The sequence below is a fragment of the Bidens hawaiensis genome, unplaced genomic scaffold (assembly GCF_021521415.1).
Source record: "Bidens hawaiensis isolate Kalapana, Puna unplaced genomic scaffold, B.hawaiensis_p1.1 tig00000904_1, whole genome shotgun sequence".
NCBI classification, from domain to species: Eukaryota; Viridiplantae; Streptophyta; class Magnoliopsida; order Asterales; family Asteraceae; genus Bidens; species Bidens hawaiensis.
Genome location: NW_027491052.1, coordinates 778,823 through 798,183, shown reverse-complemented (window position 1 = coordinate 798,183; position 19,361 = coordinate 778,823). Strand labels below are relative to the sequence as shown.

The window sequence follows — 19,361 nt, the reverse complement described above, 5'->3', positions numbered from 1 at the left end:
AGTTCCATACCCTTTGGAACACACAATATGTGGATCCATAAGTACTTTTGCACCCTTAACACTAGCAGTTGATGCATATAAAACTGAAGTGTGTACAATTGGCTCAAAATCATCCTCGACTATCTTTAATCTTGAATTGTTGTCAAGAGTTTGTTCAGGTTTTGGAACTAATGTTGCAGGTTTTGGTGTCGCTGACGGGATAACGGCTATAGAGGTTGGTTATGGGACGGTTATTGTCGAAGAGGTGCTAGAAATTTTGGCGAGGGCGGTGGTAAGGTTAGCGATGATTTGGTTCATGGTGGTAATGAGGGAGTTAAACTAGAACTTGGCTAAGGCTGCTTGTTGGGCGACAGTTGTTTTTTGTTGAATCAATAGTCGATCGATTTTATTAACCATGGCCATGATCAGGTCTTCTCACGATGAAGGAGGCATGAGTAAGATGAATGAAAGCACCAAATTGATAGAGACCAATTCGAGATGGTCAATCTCCCGATAGACCCGTAGAGTGGGTTAGGCTCCAAGAACAAGAAGAAGAAGAGAAACCAAATTTGAGACAATTTTTTGATTATTTTTTAGTGTTCTTTTTCTCAGTCAAAGATTACAATATATAGGAAAACTAAAGACATGATAATAGAAAAATAAACAATAAGGAAACCTAATTATAATACAATAAAGAAACTAAATAAAAGATAAACTTAATTAATATATTGGGGGAACGACTAATTGGAGGGTTTTTAACCTACCACCGCACGAAAAAGAAAGAAAGGGAGGCAAACTCCTGGTTCGGCCAGAGGAGTTGAGAACGGCTATTGTGCTTTAAAAGATTCGTCATCATTAACATTGGATCAAAGAAGAAATCAAGTTACTTGGCAAATTACTCAATTATTTTTATTCCTTTTGTCATGAACCATAATATTTATTTTATCTTTGTTTCTTTAATAATTATGATTGGTTAAACTTTTATACTGACTGGGTTTGGATAAATATGTTTTAGACTCGTTTTATTTTTGGTTTTGGATTATTGTTGGTTGATTAATGCTTTGGTAAAGTTTTTATTGTACATGGTTGTGATGCATATACATATTTGGTATTAATTTATGATCAATTTATTGTTTCATATGCATCTTTGTGAATGCCTTTCATGTATGGATGCATATTAGGTTGTTTACTGAGTGTTCACAACTAGTTTATGGTATATTGTTAACGTATTCCATAGGAACGATAATTGAGAGTTTAGAGATACCTTATATTTTGCCACTTGAGAGACAGGGAGGTAATTCAGTGTCGCCTGTTTTGGTCGATGAAGTAAAAGAAATCAGAAAAGAAACAAAAATGATCATGGTTAACAAAGAAAAGAACATGGAAGAATGGATGATCAAACCCAAGAACAAAGAATTACCATGGGGGCACAGTTGCCGAAGGCAGTCAAGAACTGCTTGTGGGAGTTGTTATTCAGATCTATAGATGTTTTTGCATGGCAAGTGTCAGACATGGGACCAGTTCCCAGAGGATTGGCAGAACATCAATTAAAGGTACACAAGTCAATCGAACCAATCAAGCAAAAAAAGCAAAGTGTCGGACCAGAAAGAAGTAGAGCCATTACAAAAGGGGTGGCTGGATAGGCAATCCAGTAATGGTAGAAAAGGGGAATAACAATTGGAGAATGTGCATCGACTTTAAAGACTTAAACAATGCTCTCCTAAAGGATTGTTACCCTTTTCCGGAAATCAATGTAAAGGTGGAATACCTAGCAGATTACAAGTTAAAGTGTTTCTTACATGCATACAAAGGCTACCACTAGATACAGACGCACAAAGAAGAAGAAGACAAATTGGCATTCATCATCAATGAAGGCATCTTTTGTTATGAAAATGTCGTTTGCCCTAAAAAAATGCAGAAGCAACATACCAAAGATTGATGGATAAAGTGTTTAAAAGGCAAATAGGAAGCAATTGGAGGTATATGTCAATGACATAGTAATAAAAAACAACATTGAAGAAGCCATGCTCAAAGATATCACCAAAACCTTCGCAAGGTTGAACAACATCAACATGAAATTAAACCCCACTAAGTATTCCTTTGGGGTAGAAGAAGGAAAGTTCCTAGGATTCATGGAAACCAAAGAAGGGATTAGAGCCAACCCTTAAAAAGTCGAAGCCATAAGAGAAACGAAAGCTCCGACATCCATGAAAGATATCTAAATATTGAACGGTAGGATTGTTGCATTGCGCTGTTTCCTATCCCGAGCTGCAGAAAAATCATTGCCTTTCATGATGATCTTAAAAAGATGCATAGACAAGTCCAAATTCAGATGAACAGAAGAAGCTAATCTGGCCTTTAAACGGGTCATGGGTCACCAAATCCAGATAGCTTTTAAACGGGTTATAACATATAATTATTTGTGAAACCCTTTCATCATCAAATCTTAAGTATATTATTAACTTTCTTACAACAAAGAAAATTAAAAAACGAAAAATGCAAAACAACCTTCGTAATACGGGGGATAAAACCTAATATATACATATATATAAACGGAGAGGATCAAGAGAAAACTCATCCTTAAAACTTTTAAAGAAATATTTTTAATTAAAATAAAAAAATATTTTTAAATTTCTGTTTTTGTCATTATTCTTATATTTTGTTACCATTCACTCAAAAATAATAATAAAAAAAATATAAAAAACAAAAAACGCTATAATGCACATACGTATTACTGTGCGATACTATTGTATTACACATGTGCATTACTATGTATTTTTATATTCGATAGTGTTTAATTGCATATATTTAATATTTGTGTATTGTATATATGCAGTAGTGTTGTATTATATGCAAAAAAAAAGTCGATGTAGTGCACATGTGCGTTAATGTTGTATTATACATATGCACTAATGTGCATTCGATGTGCGTATTAGTTTTATATTACATATATATAATAGTGGATCAAATATGCGCAATTATGTTGTATTATATATAATAAAACACTTTTGCATTGCATGTATGTAATGCACACTATTACACATGTGCACTACACCGACGAGGTTACCGACAAGTTTTTTTTTTCCGAACAATAACAGCATATAAGAATAATGGTAAAAAAAAAAACTACAAAATTTTTTTAATAAAAGTTAAAAATAATTCTTTTTAATAAAAGTTATAATGCTTTAGGAGTATTTATGTTTTCTTTTTAAGAGAAATTTTCATTTGATCTCACCTTATATATATATATATATAGGGGATGGTTCAGACGATAAGTGAAATTACAGCAAGTATGAGAAATTAATCTGAACCATTGAATGTGAGTAATCAATGGCATACAATAGAAATGGTAGTTTTGTAATTACTTATATATGTTTATTTATTTGATGTTTTTATGTAAAAAGGGTTAATTTGTCATTTACGTCGGGACTTAATTATTCACGTTAAATGGAATCCCCCCTTTCAAGCCAAATTATCTTGATCTGATTATATCATCACCAAATAATTGTCAGTTTCTGCTTTTCAAGCTTTTTTTTATTATTTTATTTAATGAAATCGATTTTATATTTAAACAAGAATATAATTTCATTTATTCCTACACTTTAATACAATATTGTGAAAGACTAAAAAAATCTACTTTATGCTAACTTTGTTTAAATGTTTAAATGCTTAAATGCATATACTGTGAAATATAGATTTTGTGAATAACCCAACACTGAATACAATGCATACATTAAAATAGTTAACCATTAATTGCATGCACCAAATAAAACTTTTAGCTTAGTTGTGTAGGTTAATATGCTTATGTTGAGTATGAAACTTATGGGTTGTGTAAGATATAATTTGTTTATTTTCTATGGTATAATTTTTTCATTTTATATTCATCTACACAACTTAATAAATGTCTACACCAAATAAAACTTTTTGTGTAGGTTAAAAACAATAGTTATCTTGTTTGTGTAGTATGCGTAATTGATGTGTAGTAATGAAAGACGGTATTTTGTTTGTGATATATAGAGTTTGTGTAGGGTACATATATGTTCGTGGTTTGTGATATATAACAATTTGTGTAGGATCCATAAGTTGCTGTATAGGAATAAAAAGTGATATGAGGTTTATGAATTAATAAAAGAACCCGAATGTTTTTAAATTTAAATAATACGTAAAGAAATTAAAAAAAAAAGACATGTAGTATATTTATGGTATTATGTAAGAAATTTGGGAGGATATTCATGCGTTTAGGTTTGATGATATGTTGTATTTTTAAATGGCGTAGGTTATTAAAAGGATAAGTAGCTAGGTTAATATGAATAAGTTGTGTAGATTATTATATACAGTGCAGGCAATAGCATTTCGATATGTGTGTGTGGCATTTCTAAAATCTAGGTTCTTAGTATAATTTGTGTAAGTTAATATAAATACATGTGTAGGTTATTAGTATGGTCTATGTAGGTTGTTAGATATAAACTAATAATAATAATAATAATAATAATAATGACTATGTTCTAAGATTTGTTAATACAGGAATAATCAGCATAATTCGAATGATAAGTGCATGCTAAGCCCATCATATTTGTAGTATCTTGATATGTTAATTTGATTTATGGGGATGGATAATCAACAAATTACAGTTCTTGTTTGAATTGTTGATAATATAAACAGCCGATTTGGCTAAGTGAATATTATTTGGATAAATCAATTTGATAAAGCATAAGAAAAGGTAGAGATGTGTGAATTTGATATGAGAATCGATGTGTATTGAAAAAAAAAGGATAAATTTTATAAAAGAATCTTAAAAAGATTGTGTAGCCTTCCCAAATAATTATTAGTTACCAGATATAAACAAATTACTGATTTACTAATTTACCTCTAAGATTAAAATAAACTAAAAAAGATGAAATAAATTGTGATTGGTTTGATTCATTTATCGTATTTCTCACACTAAGATTATTTCTTGCTAGAACTTAATCCTATATATATACCTCCAAAAAATTCACTAGGTCAGCCGACCCCTACCCTTTACACTTAAAGTGTAAGTCCACCACTACATGTACGTGTTACCTAATAAAAGGGACTAAATTATACTACTTAATAAACCATATATACACTAATACACATAACTGTAAATGTTTTGGGCAACCTAGCTAACTACTAATATAAACAATGCATAGTCTAACTCGGAATAACTAATCAAGATTTTTAATTGACTAGTTGGCTGGTTATTTGAGAGTTTACATACAAATAGACGTTTATAACAAGAGTGCATGCAAGATCTGTGTTAAACCCACCGATTAGGCCCAGGTCAGCATAAATAATAAGATTAAAAAAAGGCCCGAAATAAAGCATGTAGCATTCGGGACTCGAACATGCATGGATATATAGCAGAGTTGGTCCTGAGTATTAAAATGGCCTATAGGATCTGAAAAAAGGCCTTTTGGGTGTATGAATAGCAACATGATCTTGTACCTAGCTATTGGAAAAGACCAAAATGTCATTTCATTTAACAGAAACACTAGTGATGCTAATAAGTGGAGTTAATTGCAACGAAAATGAAATGCCATGGACTGATTTTTATCAAATGATAGGGATTAAAATCACAATTTACTCAAACTTTTAACGGTAAAGAAGATTAAATTATATTAATATTTAATTTTAGTGTAATCAAGTAATCAACGCCTCTTTTTCATCTTTGAAACCAAAAGTTGGCAACTTGTGGTTTACATTTTGTCAATAGCAATATTTCCTCCGATAAAACAGTGATTAATCAATCCAATCCATCCACCTTTGAAACATGTTCATGATAATTGATTAACACCCCCATTATGTTTCACCTTTAATGTAATCGACATCGTATTTGCTTTCGATTGCATTTAGGTTGTCCAATCTTTCCAAATTTCTAGTCTCCAGCTGCATTACATAATCTAACAACCCTATTAACATTTTGTTTAATATGTTTCATTCATTTTATATGTTTTATACGATCGTTGATATCAAATATTAATTCTTGTTTCGATGATGTATAGGCCAGGAACTTGCGGTTGGAGATGTCCGGTGGTTTTGGGGAGACGGCAAGCAAGCCCACCCAAAGCTCATCGTTCTCAAACAATAACGGTTCCAACAATGGCGACGGTGGAAACTTCGATTGCAGCATATGTTTGGATTTAGCTCAAGATCCGATCGTAACATTATGCGGCCACCTTTTTTGCTGGCCATGCATATATCAATGGCTTAATTATCACTCACATTCAAATGAATGCCCCCTTTGTAAAGCCTTCATACAAGAAGAACAATTAATCCCATTATACGGTAGAGGAACAAGTTCGTCGGCTTCACGATCTAAATCCCTTCATGGAGACAATATTCCAAACCGTCCCACGGGCCAGCGACCGGAGCCAGGCCCACCACCAGACAGGAACCAGCTTTTGCAGCATGGGACTGGATTTATAGGTGGTTTTGGGCCTGCAATTACTGCAAGTTTTGGGAACATTACGTTGTCATTTGGTGGTTTTATTCCTTCAATCTTCAATGTTCAGATGCATACATTAAATTATGGAGGTTTTCATGCATTTCAGAGGGAACAGCGTCATGAAGTTTCACCGCTTTTGATTGTTGGTCTTCTTTTTTTGTGTGCTCTACTTTGGGAATGAGGTAAATTAGCTACCGGTGGTCGGATTATTGTTCTTTATCATTGTTTGTGTAAGTGCTGTGTATCTTCAATAGCTTTTGTGCAAGGATATGTAACAAATATTGTAACATGAATATGATATGATAGCACTGTTGATGATTGAGGAATTGTAATAATGTATATAAGATACTCAAAACATATAGTTTTAGAACATGTAATCTTGCCTAGACACGTGCATGGCCTGAGATCATCTTTTTTCGTTTTCTTTTTTCAAGAGGTTTTGCCAAAATAAAGTGGATTGTAGGTGTATGACAGGAGTGGTAATGGGTTCTAGGTGTTCCTCCATCGAGATAGAGGAATCGATGTGCTCCTTCCTAGTCATGTTCGTGACTTGAAAATGATGAGACCCTCCATATGAGATGGAAATATTAAACTCCATATTTTCACTTTAGGCAAACTCGCGGTGTGGCCACTGTGAATATACAAGATGTTGATATACTGTGGGGTGTACGTGCGGAGGGTCCGATAGTTTCCGGGGTAGATGCAACAAGCAATTCTGATGAACGAAGATAAAGGGTGCAAAAGCTGTTAGGTATTGTTGTTCTAGATTCATCTAGTGACTTAAGGGGTAACTCAATTAAGCAACCACTGTTCTTGACAAATAAAATCCGCTATGTCTCAAAACCCAATTATGCATGAGTTAAGACAACATGCACGTTGTGTCATCCTTTATTTATTTGAGTGTTCATTGTTTAATGATACATTCAACAGCTTGATAAGTTTTTCATTTCTAGATCACCTAGAAGATTTAGAACAATGTGGGCGACTAAGATAAGGTAGTGTTGTGTTAGCATCTTTGTATAGAAATCTGTGCAAGGCAAAACCCTCGTATGCAAAAATCATATGTATCCGGTGTATTTATTGCAGTTGTGGCCATGGACCGGAATCCACGTATTGGCGATGGTGTGCTAATATAATGTCGGACCACGGCCAGAGGGTTTCACTCATTTTCAAGTTACACGCCTTTGACATTTCAAATATTTTTCATTCTACCGTAAATTTGCCAAAAATGAAAATATGGGGTTCAACCCCTCCATCTCAAATAGAGTTTTTCATGTTAAGCTGCCATGAGGCGAAAGGAAGGAAACTTGGATCCAGCCATCTCATACAGTGGATCTAGTCATCTCTAATTAACCCAGTCAGTGCTGATTTGACACATGATTAGAAAAGAGAACATAAGTTCCTTCATCTAAGATGGAAGGATACCTAAAACCCATTACTACACCTACAATCTACTTTACTTTGACAAAGCCTACTACTTTGAAAAGATAAATCATCTTTCTTCTCAATCAGAACCAAATTTATATATACATTTGCAAAATAGCATGACTTGACCCGAATTCATTTTCACTCGAACTCACTTTGATCCAAATCCAATTTGGCTCGAACCCGTTTCGACTGAACCCATTGTTTTGCCGGTGCATGGCAAGCAGTTTGGATTAGCAATTTGAAACCTAAGTTTTGTCAATTGCATTTCCATTATTGAATTGTTCATACTATTGATAACTCTCCATTTTACAAATATTGTGGTAAAGACCTTAGCCCATGTGACCATGTCTTTGGCTAGATCTACACCCATCTGCCAATATCTGATGTGCTGAATGGACAATATAACAATCAAGTGTGATAAATATTTCTCTTCGTTTTGAAGCTGAATAGCTAATAACATGGCAATTGCCGCCTATGTACAATAGGAAAAACTCATGGATGGTAAAATTGTAATTATGGGGATTTTCATGTTTAACTAACGCATTATGCCAAAGAAAACATTATGGTACTTAAACCTGACAACGCTGCCTCGATTCATCATCATGGCACTAAGGCTTATGGGGGCAACACTGCATGGAACATGATCGCTTGTCAAGACCTTTCTGTCCACTAGTCATGGGTCTCGGAACTTTAATCCTGGCTAGAGGCCCAAAGTTATGCATGTTTAAAGTTTGAGCCTTTTCGGTCTATGTTAAGATATAGGTATATATTTTCAATTTATAGTCCTTGTTTATTTATCTAATCTCGTGTTTGTTTTATTCTTTTGTATAGGCTATGTCAGAAATCATGTTTCGACTATTATTATCAAACTTGAACACAACTAAAGATACAATCAACAATCGTTCTAGGGAAAGACGAATAAACAGAATTAGCAATGACCGTTGTGATGATTGAATATAATCGCTCAAGAATCAAAAGAAACGATCAAACCCTAGATCTTAAACCAAGAATAATCAAGATCTAAATTCAAGAGAATATCTCCTGTTAATAACCCATTTGCGTAACACAACTTTTATGTTATTCATAACAAATGCATGGGCCTTGACCTTCGTAAGCTTCCATCCAGCCCATCTATCCATAAGCAAGTCCAAATCCAATTCAATGTGCAATCTCATCCATTAGCTCTAAGTCCAATAACATGTGACAAAAAATAGAAATAACAATTATAAGAAATAACAAATATGTGTTTGATATTTGAATTGACACTTCATCTTTTTTAACACCCCATCTCAATTCAATAACCAAACACATGAACCAAGGCTTGATGCAAAACTACTATCGAGCCGATCAGCCGGTGTCCCGATGATTGAGTGCTATGTGCCTTATGTCCAAGGCTTGATGCAAAACTACTATCGAGCCGGGGGTCTCACCGGAAGCAGCCTCTCTATCCATATGGGATAGAGGTAAGGCTGTCTACATCTTACCCTCCTCAGACCCTACCATAGCATTGCTATTGGTGGGATATACTGAGTACGATGATGATGATGATGATGAACCAAGTTTAACCACCATCAACTCATATTTTTCTAAAGAAAAGAAAAATTATTATTTAAAGAGCTTTATGTTTGAAAAAACTTTAACCAAAATATAAAAGTTCATATAAGTTTGAAAGCACATGTGGGCCAAATTCACCAAGAACACAGACTAAATAGTTCTCCCTATCAACATACGGGTCATAAATCAACATTAAACCACGGATAAACTTTGAAAACAATCATATAAAAACAACTTTATGAACACTTTAGAACACAGCAAATCAATGCTAACAAAACAAATTAGCACACTTTCAACTTTTATTGAGCTAGAGATTCCTTTTTAATTTCATAATCAAGGAAAGGAATTTTTTTATCCCCTTTTTTTTTATATCACAACTCTTAAGTATGAAAAAAACGAATAACAAAAACTTTGAAAGAAAGTTTTAAACAACATATGAAGACAAGACTATTACTTACAACTTGGTGTTAGAAAACGAATCTTACATAGTTTGCAATTATTAGAAAAAACAGCATGTAGCAAGAATCTAATTGTAACCGAGATATAATAGAATCTATCAAATAATCGCTAATGTAATAACTACCTCTCAACACATTTATCACAAATAAATTCTTTACCAATCAATGAACATTGAAATCGTTATTGACAAACAAATGAACTTTAATCAACAATGAATTTTAGATTCATCATTGACAAAAGAGTATGCACAAGAAAGTCACATGATATACCATAACATGTAGCAAATACTAAACAATAGAACAGTCATACACATACTTCAAATTATCACAGAATTGCATGACTATATAACAGATATCATACACAAAAATCTGAACAACCAAAAATCACAAGACTTTTAAGACAAAGACGTGCCACAAGATAGTCAAACTTTTTCTGTAACACTACAGAAAGAGATAACAAAAGAACAAATTTCCATCAAGATAGAAACAAAGAATCATAAGTTTCCACAAGATTATCATAACCATATCTGATAAGAAAACGAAAGCTACACAGCTTTTTTTAAAAAAAACCTCATAACCACGTCTGAAGACAAGACATGTGAAGAACTTAAAGACTAATTTGACTTGATCAAAAACTTTTACAACTTTACAAGAAACATATAAGAAGAGAACTTGAAAAGAACATAAAGACTAATTTGAATCAACCAAAAACTTTTACAACTTCACAAGAATTATATCAACAAGAATTTATAAAGAACATAAAGACTAATTTTGACTCAAGCAAAAAACTTTTACAACTTTACAAGAAAGACATCAGCTAGAATTTGTAAAGAGCATAAAGACTAATTTTGACTCAAGCAAAAAACTTTTACAACTTTACAACAAATACCGAATCACAAGACTCAGCAACAAGTCTGATAAAATACAAGAATCACATGACCCTTATTCATACAACATTTTTACAGCCAAACAATATCTGATTAAACACGCAAAGCACACAACTTGCAACTAGAAAAACTCGCACATGCGAAAAACATACACGGCTGTCAGACAATTTCAAGAATAACTACTACTAGTTAAAAATACGTGAACCACACTGTTCAACTAACTAGACAACAAGACCAGGTTTCACAACACCACAATCACATGATTCTACATTAGCCAACAATACACAGCCCAACAAACTTCTGATTGAATAAAACGAAATCACATGATCTTGCAATCAGAAGACATAAACTCAAATAAGAGAAAACAAGACTAAAACATGCTTAAACAATTGTGAACTACATAGCTCAACAACCAAAATACCACTTATAGTTAAAACATTAAAACATATTTTCAACTACATACCTCAATCATGAAAAATGCACATTCATTACTATTTTTGAAGAGTTTAAAAACTCAAACATATGGTAGTAACAGAAATTAAATCATAACACGTCACAATCTGATCAACCACCTAAACAACATAAAAAACATCTCACGAACAAAGAAATATATGACAAGATAAATTTAACAGTCAAGAAATTCATGACATATGAACTACAAGAAAAAACAATATTGATGATATCTAAAATATTTTTCAAGAACTAGATATAATTGAGAATAATTTATAACAAGATTCAAGACAAACAACTTACTGTGAACAATTTTTGTTTGAATCTTACACATAACTGCAACAATAAAAAAACTTACAAAACCAAATTAGAAAAAATACACACAAATTTAAAAAATAAAAAATGCCATATATAAAGCAAATCTCTCCAAAAATTAAACAGAACTCTGTTTTTTTTTAACTTTTATTATTATGTATAAAAAAATTATTTTGAAACTTTAACTGTGTAAAATTTTGGTAAGGAATTATTACACACAAAAAACTTGAACTGACCAGAAGTTCATTTATTTTTATATATATTTTTTTTCATAATTCTTGATTAATTTCTTATATCACCAAAATTAATCCTTTATTGTACTGAAACAACAACCGGAAAAAGTCACCAAAGGAGACTTAAAAATAATTTCTTAGAAAGATTTTGTAATACGTTAAATCTGTTAACTAAGCAAGAAACCAATTGGCATTAAAATACAATTTAGCAAGACAGTAACACTTGCAACTATCATGTCCAAATTAAACATGTTCTTGTTTTTATAAAAATATAAGAAATACCATTTCTCATAGAGCGAGGATTTCATTTTTATTCTTATAAAAGTCCATTTAACAAGTAACACAAATAAACACTCAAGAGCCTTCACACAAACCAACATACAGTGAGCAACAATTCACACAATATAGGCAGTAGTGCCCTAACAAACACAAATCAGCATTGGTGACCCTAAAACTTATCAAAAAATAGAGAAAGAAGAAAAAACTTACAGTAATGCAGACAAGAAAAAAACTCAGATCAGACAAGTTATATTCATTGATAGCTAGAACCCTTTAATCCAACCATAGGCACCCTTTAGTTGAAACTTATAGAAACCAGTAGCATCACACAGCTCACGCGTGATCTTGACCCAATTCTCCTCAGTATTCAACAACTTGTTAATCAACGTTAGCATTCCAAGCCAAAACATATGCAGCACCCGACTAGAATCACACCTCGCATCAAACTTCCTAGTCACCGGAAGTGACTGAAACAAAGAATCCCTAAGCAACCGAAACAAAGCACCATAATCCGAATAATTCGTGAAATGCACATATGCCACAACCTGGAACCCATCATTAACACATCCGGGTAAGTCCTATTTCGTTTAAACCCGGTAACAACCTCGGTCAAATTCGTCGCATAAGGTGCCCAAATAAAATCCACCCTCAACCCGATTCTACCAACAGTTATACCATAATTGCTATGGCGCTTAAACAAATCGCCATGAATCGCTTCCATCTCGTCCTCCCCCAAAACCAACTCCAACAAAGCCACCACAAACGTACAAGCGCGCCTGCGAATCGTTCGCCACCACAACCCATGACCCGTTTAACTGATCCGACACATCGACCTGACCCAGTTTCTGAAAATCACAATCCAAAGATCTAGACTTGTTTCCCCTATTCCAATTAAACCCGTCTGAATTGGGTTGAAAAACAACATCGTTTAGTAATGAAATAGACGAATTAGAAAGATCTTGTTGAAAGAAAACATTAGGCGATTGTGGGAAGAATGATGGGAAGTAAGGGATTAAGTGAATAAAGGGAAGGATTTGATTGATACGGTGTAACAGACGGTGAAGGTGAAGTACAGATAGGCAGAAACAAACAACGACCACCAATAAATAATGAAACCCTAGATCATATCTAAAGCAAATCTTCAATGGTGAATTATCAGCAACGATACAAACATAAGTCAATTATCCGTGTACAACAAATTCTCAAATTAACACTAATTCTAGACCCAATGAAACCTTGAGACAGAATGAACAACAATGGAACAAAGCCCCAAACACGAACAAGACACCAAATCGATTCTGCCTTGAGCAAGATTTAATGAACGAACTTCAGAAATCAAACAATCATGAGCCTAGGCTTTGATACCATGTCAGAAATCATGCTTCGACTATTATTATTATCAAACTTGAACACAATCAACAATCAACAATCATTCTAGGGAAAGACGACTTAGCAATGACCGTTGTGATGATTGAATACAATCGCTCAAGAATCAAAAGAAAAGATCAGATCCTAGATCTTAAACCAAGAAGAATCAAGATCTAAATTCAAGAGAATATCTCCTGTTAATAACCCATTTGCGTAACACAACTTTTATGTTATTCATAACAAATGCATGGGCCTTGGGCCTTGACCTTCCATCCAGCCCATCTATCCATAAGCAAGTCCAAATCCAATTCAATGCTCCAAGTCTAATAACATGTGACAGAAAATAGAAATAACAAATATGTGTTTGATATTTGAATTGACACTTCATCTTTTTTAACAGGCTATTTCCCTGTTGCTTATGGGCTGGAGTTTTTGGGCTTACAAGACCTAATTTGGTTCTAAGTCCATCTATGTATCTTAGGAAGGAAGCGTATATTTCACAACTGGCACTCCAGATTCTTTGCTCCTTGTTTTGGCATATCACGTTGATTACTCAAGCTCTTTCCATGATTGCTCATATAAATTGAAGCTGCTCCTTATCCTCATAAAAAAAAAAGAAAGAAAAAGTGCAGCAATCATCTTCTCAAATATATTTGGTTTTATTTATCTAGGGTTTAAACCCCATCTCTTCTATTACTCTATTTTGTATTCTTATTTTCACTTCAAGTAATTGTATTTGTTCAAAACAGAGATTCTGTTTTTGTTTGATTTATATCATAATATTTCTGGTTAAAATTGTTTGTTTGAAGATACATCGGATGCCACATTTGTGACACTTTTTTGCCATTGTCTAACTTATCCAAATAAGAGTTTGCAACTTTTTAGTCATCTCTTCATCAATTTGGGTGGTGCCTTGAATCTTGGGCCAAATAGCCAGGAGTTAAGTTGGTCTATAAAATGGTTCCGGCATTCGTCTGGGAAGGGGAATTGAGTACTATATGCAGTACATCTGAGTATCTAGGAACATTTATAGTGGTTATACGAATGAATAAAACTGGAATACTAAAGGATCAAAAGTTAATGTGTGGTCGAATCAAAAATATATTGCACAACCTTTGGTCCTAACTATCTTAGTATGGATGAATTCTAGTGAAATTGGGTTTAAACCTATCTAATCGGCTGATCCATCCATTTCTCATTTAATAATTTGTGTAGAAACTTGTAATTCTACAGAAATCTACCTAACAAAATCCGATGAAATAATTTATTTAAGCGCATGGTGATCACCAACCATTAGCATTCGTGTAATATTTTTTTGTTATTCATGCCTTAACCAACATCATTTGTTATGATTACTAAGGCTATATATGCTTATGTTGACCAGATTTAAAGATCCTTTTCTTGACTCAGTGAAAGGCAGATGCCAAGAAACCAAACATATGTCATAGATGACTTCAAATGTTGTAGCAAATTAAGATCTTACTATAATGCTCAGGAATGTGTTATAGCCCGGCCATGCTATAAACTTGCCACTAGGGATTGATTTATTCCATGAAAGACTCTGATGTGAGAGTAAGTGCACGTGTTTTCGAAAATGAAGTAATTATTATCCGCTAATATATTAACGGATAATATTTCAATAATATATTTTATGTATTTGTGAATATCTTTTACATAGTTAGGATTATATTGTTTCCTATTTAATGTATTTGTGTAACCCTATGTCCGGTGATGATGGAACCCCTCCAGCCGATAATAAACCTGCTACACTTCACCCGTTTATACGGTTACGAACATTCAAAACAAGGTGCCTGTTCTCGATGCCTACTGTCAACGTCTCAAAGAACTCGCCAACCAGCTTGCAGACGTTGCCAACCCGTCTCGGAGAAAATACTTGTTATTCAATTGGTACGGGGGTTACCGATCTAGTTTGATGCTACCTCTTCATTAATTAGCAATTCAGCTCCATCATGGGAACATGCTCGCAACTGTTGGCCTATAATTTGTTTAATCCATGTGAGTTAAAGTTTAGAGTTCATATTGTAATTGTGTTATACTAAGTTCGTATGTATTTAGAATACTTATGTTAGCATAAGGTATGAAAGTGTTATCATGGAAAATATATAACTTCCATGTACAGATGTCAATTTAGGGTTGACTTTGAAAGGGTGTGATTTTAAACAACATGACTCTTCGTTGTGTATAAATAGGGTGTGTCTTTGTTTCTCAACCAGATGGGTTCGTTAAACCCGTGGAGGAAAACAAGGTCTACAAGCTAACCAAGGCTTTATACGGTTAACAATGAGGGAAGGGAATGCCAAGCTTGATTGTATTTTAACAAGTTTGAAATTTGTGTGGTGCTCGTAAGAACAAGCAGTGCACCGAAGAGGGATTAGGACTAAAATTATTATTGTCGGTGTGTTTGTCGATGATTTGGTTGTTACGGGTTCGAACAAAGATCACATTAATTAGTTCAAACTTGTGATGTTCAAGAAGTTTGAAATGTTTGATTTGGGAATGCTCATTTACTATCTCAGAATCGAAGTCTCACAGAGGGAGAATGAGATTCAAATCCATCAAAGTGTTTATGCTCGGCGGTTATTGAAAGAAGCCAGGATGAAGAAATGTTATCCAAAAAGTGTGCCCATGGCTCCTGATGTAAAACTATCTATAGCTGAGGATAATGTTTATGTAGATGCAACAGAGTAGCGAAAGTTGGTTGGGTATCTTCGTTATTTGTAAAACACTCGACCTGATTTGGCGTTTTTGGTTGGCACCGTTAGTAGATATACGCAAGCTTCAAAGAAGTTTCACTTAGCAGCAATTAAAACAATTCTTTAGTTTATTCAAGGAACTATTGGATGGGGGATCAGGTATAAAGGAGGTGGATCAAAGGAGTTAATCGGGCAATAGTAGCCATAACATTGATGAAGAAGCACTACCTGTAATGTGTTCTTTTATAAGGGAGCCCCGATTTATTGGTGCTCACAAAACCAATGCATTGTATCCCTTTCATCATGCGAGGTGGAGGACATGGCGGCGAGATCGGCTATGGGAGAAGTCATATGGTTACTTGAATTGTTGACGAAAATGACCGAAAGAAACTTGTAAGAAGTGATGTTAAAGATTGATCACACATCGGCGATCGCCTTGGTTCAAAATCCCAGTTTTCATAGTCGGAGAAAGCACATAAAGTCCTATTTTACACGGGAGTAACAGAATGAGTTAGTGGTGGAGCACATTAGTGGAAAGGAACAACAGACTGACATTCTTATAAAAGCACTTGTGAGAATCAAGTTTTATGAAATGAGAAGATTGCTCGGCGTTGAAGACTCCTAGTTTCGAGTCGGAAATTAGGGGGTGATTGTTTGTAACTTCCATCATAAAAGGCCTATCACGTGTAGGTGATGCTGGAACAATTAGACATGTGAGATTCATTAATCTTGTAATGGGTTTATGGGATTGCGATTAGGGTTTTATTATAGTTGGTAATTATTTGTTGGTCATGTTGGGTCAGTCCAATGAATGCATGGGGTTATTGTAGTCAAATTTTAAGTTGGTTTTCTGATTATAATAATACGCAAAGTTTACACTAAACATCGTGTGCATGTTTATGTTTCTGTTTATCAATTCGTTCTTGACCTATGACCAAAACAATAAGTTACGTGGAAACAATCTACATGTTAACCACAAATTTATATACATGAAGTAAAAGATCTTAATCGAAATATTAATTTTGTCTAACTCTAACGTAACTAACATCTAGACTTGATAGAGATAAAATAGAACTTTGAGGTATTGAGAAACATACCCAATGAAAAGTAGAATCGAGTCGCGGATGGTGGATGCGGATGCACCCTCAAGTGGAATCATGAAGATGGTTTTGGAATTTTGGAGGTATCATTTGATTTCTTTACACTTTAGGGTTTTGAAAAGGTTAGCTTGGTGGGCTATGCTCGGTGAAGTAAACTACTAGAATCATAACATAAAAAAAATTAATAAAAAAAACCCACACAACCTAGTTCAGTTTATTCGGTTATCCGAATTCAAACTTTTCAACATCCGAAAGCCTATACGAAAACCAAATTGGGAATCCGGATTCGATTAATATCCAACCCTAAAACCGAATTCAAGATTTGGATCGGTTTTTTTGGTTACGGATACGGTTCGGTTTATGGTTTTCTTTATTTTCGATTATTTTGCACACACTACCTATTATAACGTAACCCTTGATTTTTGTCATATATTGTATGGAAAAGGTTTTAAACCAAAGTTTTATGGGTAAATACATATGTGCATGGGTACGTAACTACGTACGAGTTAGGACACTCTTCTCATTCTTTGAATCCTGAATGTTTCTTAAAATAAAGTTATGGGTATAGAAATAGGTAACCATATCTCTAGTTGTATGCCACACGTGCTTCTGCAGATGAGTTCCATGCAACGCCAATTTGGCCAATAGATCAGCAAAGCATGGGCATGCATGACGACATTGATATTGCAATTTTCTTCAAAAACAAATGTTATAAATCATGAAGCATGTTTAATTGATCTTGCTTCAAATACTTACCAAACCTCGTGACGAAGCAAGTTGAGTAGTTGACGGAGACGATCTAAATATAGAACTACAACATTTAATAATTCAAAAGATTTCAGAATATATCAATATATACAGGGGAGATTTCAAATGAGAACCCCTTTGAGTTTTAAGAACTCGAAAAAACTCAACGTAACGATTTTTTTTTGAATTTTTTTTACACATGCGTATATATGTAGGTTACATATACGTAAAAAAATTACATAATTTTTTACGCATCGAGTCGACTTTTTACACATCTGTAACGGACGTAAAAGTTAGTGTAATCACTTACATTTTTATTCTCTCTCCTACTTTGACTTTTTGGTCATATTTAATCTAAACCACATATTTCAATCCATTTAATTAAATGTGTGGCCAAAAATTGAGTTCTTAAGTTCTTAAAACTCAACATGGTTTTCAAAATATCCATCCCCTGTGTGTGTGTGTGTATATATATATATATATATATATATTATTAGGTTTATTTCAGAAGTCTTTCTTAGTGCGAGAAATGAATCCAATCAATCATATTTTTTCTTTTGTTTTATTATTTATTTAATGATAAGGGTATTATAGTAAAAGATGTATTTTTATTATATTTGGTAAGTCATAGTTTATGGGGAAGTTACGATTAATTTATTTTAAACTTATTTTCAAATTACGAGTATACGTCATATTAACCTATCTCAAATTCTTTTTTATATCAAATTAAAGTAAGTCGTGTTACCCATATTTTCTTTTTTGGTAATTTAAATATCATAACTTAATTCGGATAATAAACTATTCTTGAATTCAGTTGTACTGATTTACGAATTCAGTCAAAATTTACTTATCAAATTCATTTATTTTTTTATTAATAAAGGCCTTATATCAATTATCACTGGTAGGATAATTATGTACTGTGTAGGCGGTATTTCGAATTGTGTACGCGCAAATTTTATCGTATTTAGGATCATTTACGTACTGTGTCAGGTGGTATTTCAAATTCTGTATGTGTAAAATTTATCATGTGTAGATTCATATATGTATTGTGTAGGTGGTATTTCAAATTACTTATGTGTAAATTTTACTGTGTGTAGGTTCATATATATATACTGTGTATGTGGTATTTCGAATCATGTATATGCAAATTTTAGCACGTGTAGGTTCATATATATACTGTGTAGGTACCAGGTAGTATTATAAATTGTGTATGCATAAATTTTATTATGTGTAGGATCATTTATGTAATGTATTCCTACACATTGGAGATAGCTCTGCATACACTTTTTATAATATAATAACTTACAAATTAAAAAAGAAATACGTGCATATTTTCAACGCCTACACTAAAAAAAAAAAGAAAGCAATTTGAATTCCACGGGT

The 19,361-nt window shown here is 33.4% G+C and overlaps 1 protein-coding gene and 1 pseudogene across 1 annotated transcript; one reads left to right on the top strand and one right to left on the bottom strand.

The window, feature by feature from the left end:
* The first annotated feature begins 1,400 nt into the window (after positions 1 to 1,400).
* On the top strand, positions 1,401 to 6,626 carry LOC143544814 (uncharacterized). The gene is made up of 2 exons (XM_077036817.1): positions 1,401 to 1,532; positions 6,003 to 6,626. Exons 1-2 carry the CDS (start codon positions 1,401 to 1,403, stop codon positions 6,624 to 6,626), a joined length of 756 nt encoding a protein of 251 aa, XP_076892932.1.
* A 5,686-nt stretch (positions 6,627 to 12,312) lies between these two features.
* LOC143544802 (protein ALTERED XYLOGLUCAN 9-like) lies at positions 12,313 to 13,429 on the bottom strand (annotated as a pseudogene).
* Between the last annotated feature and the right edge of the window lie 5,932 nt (positions 13,430 to 19,361).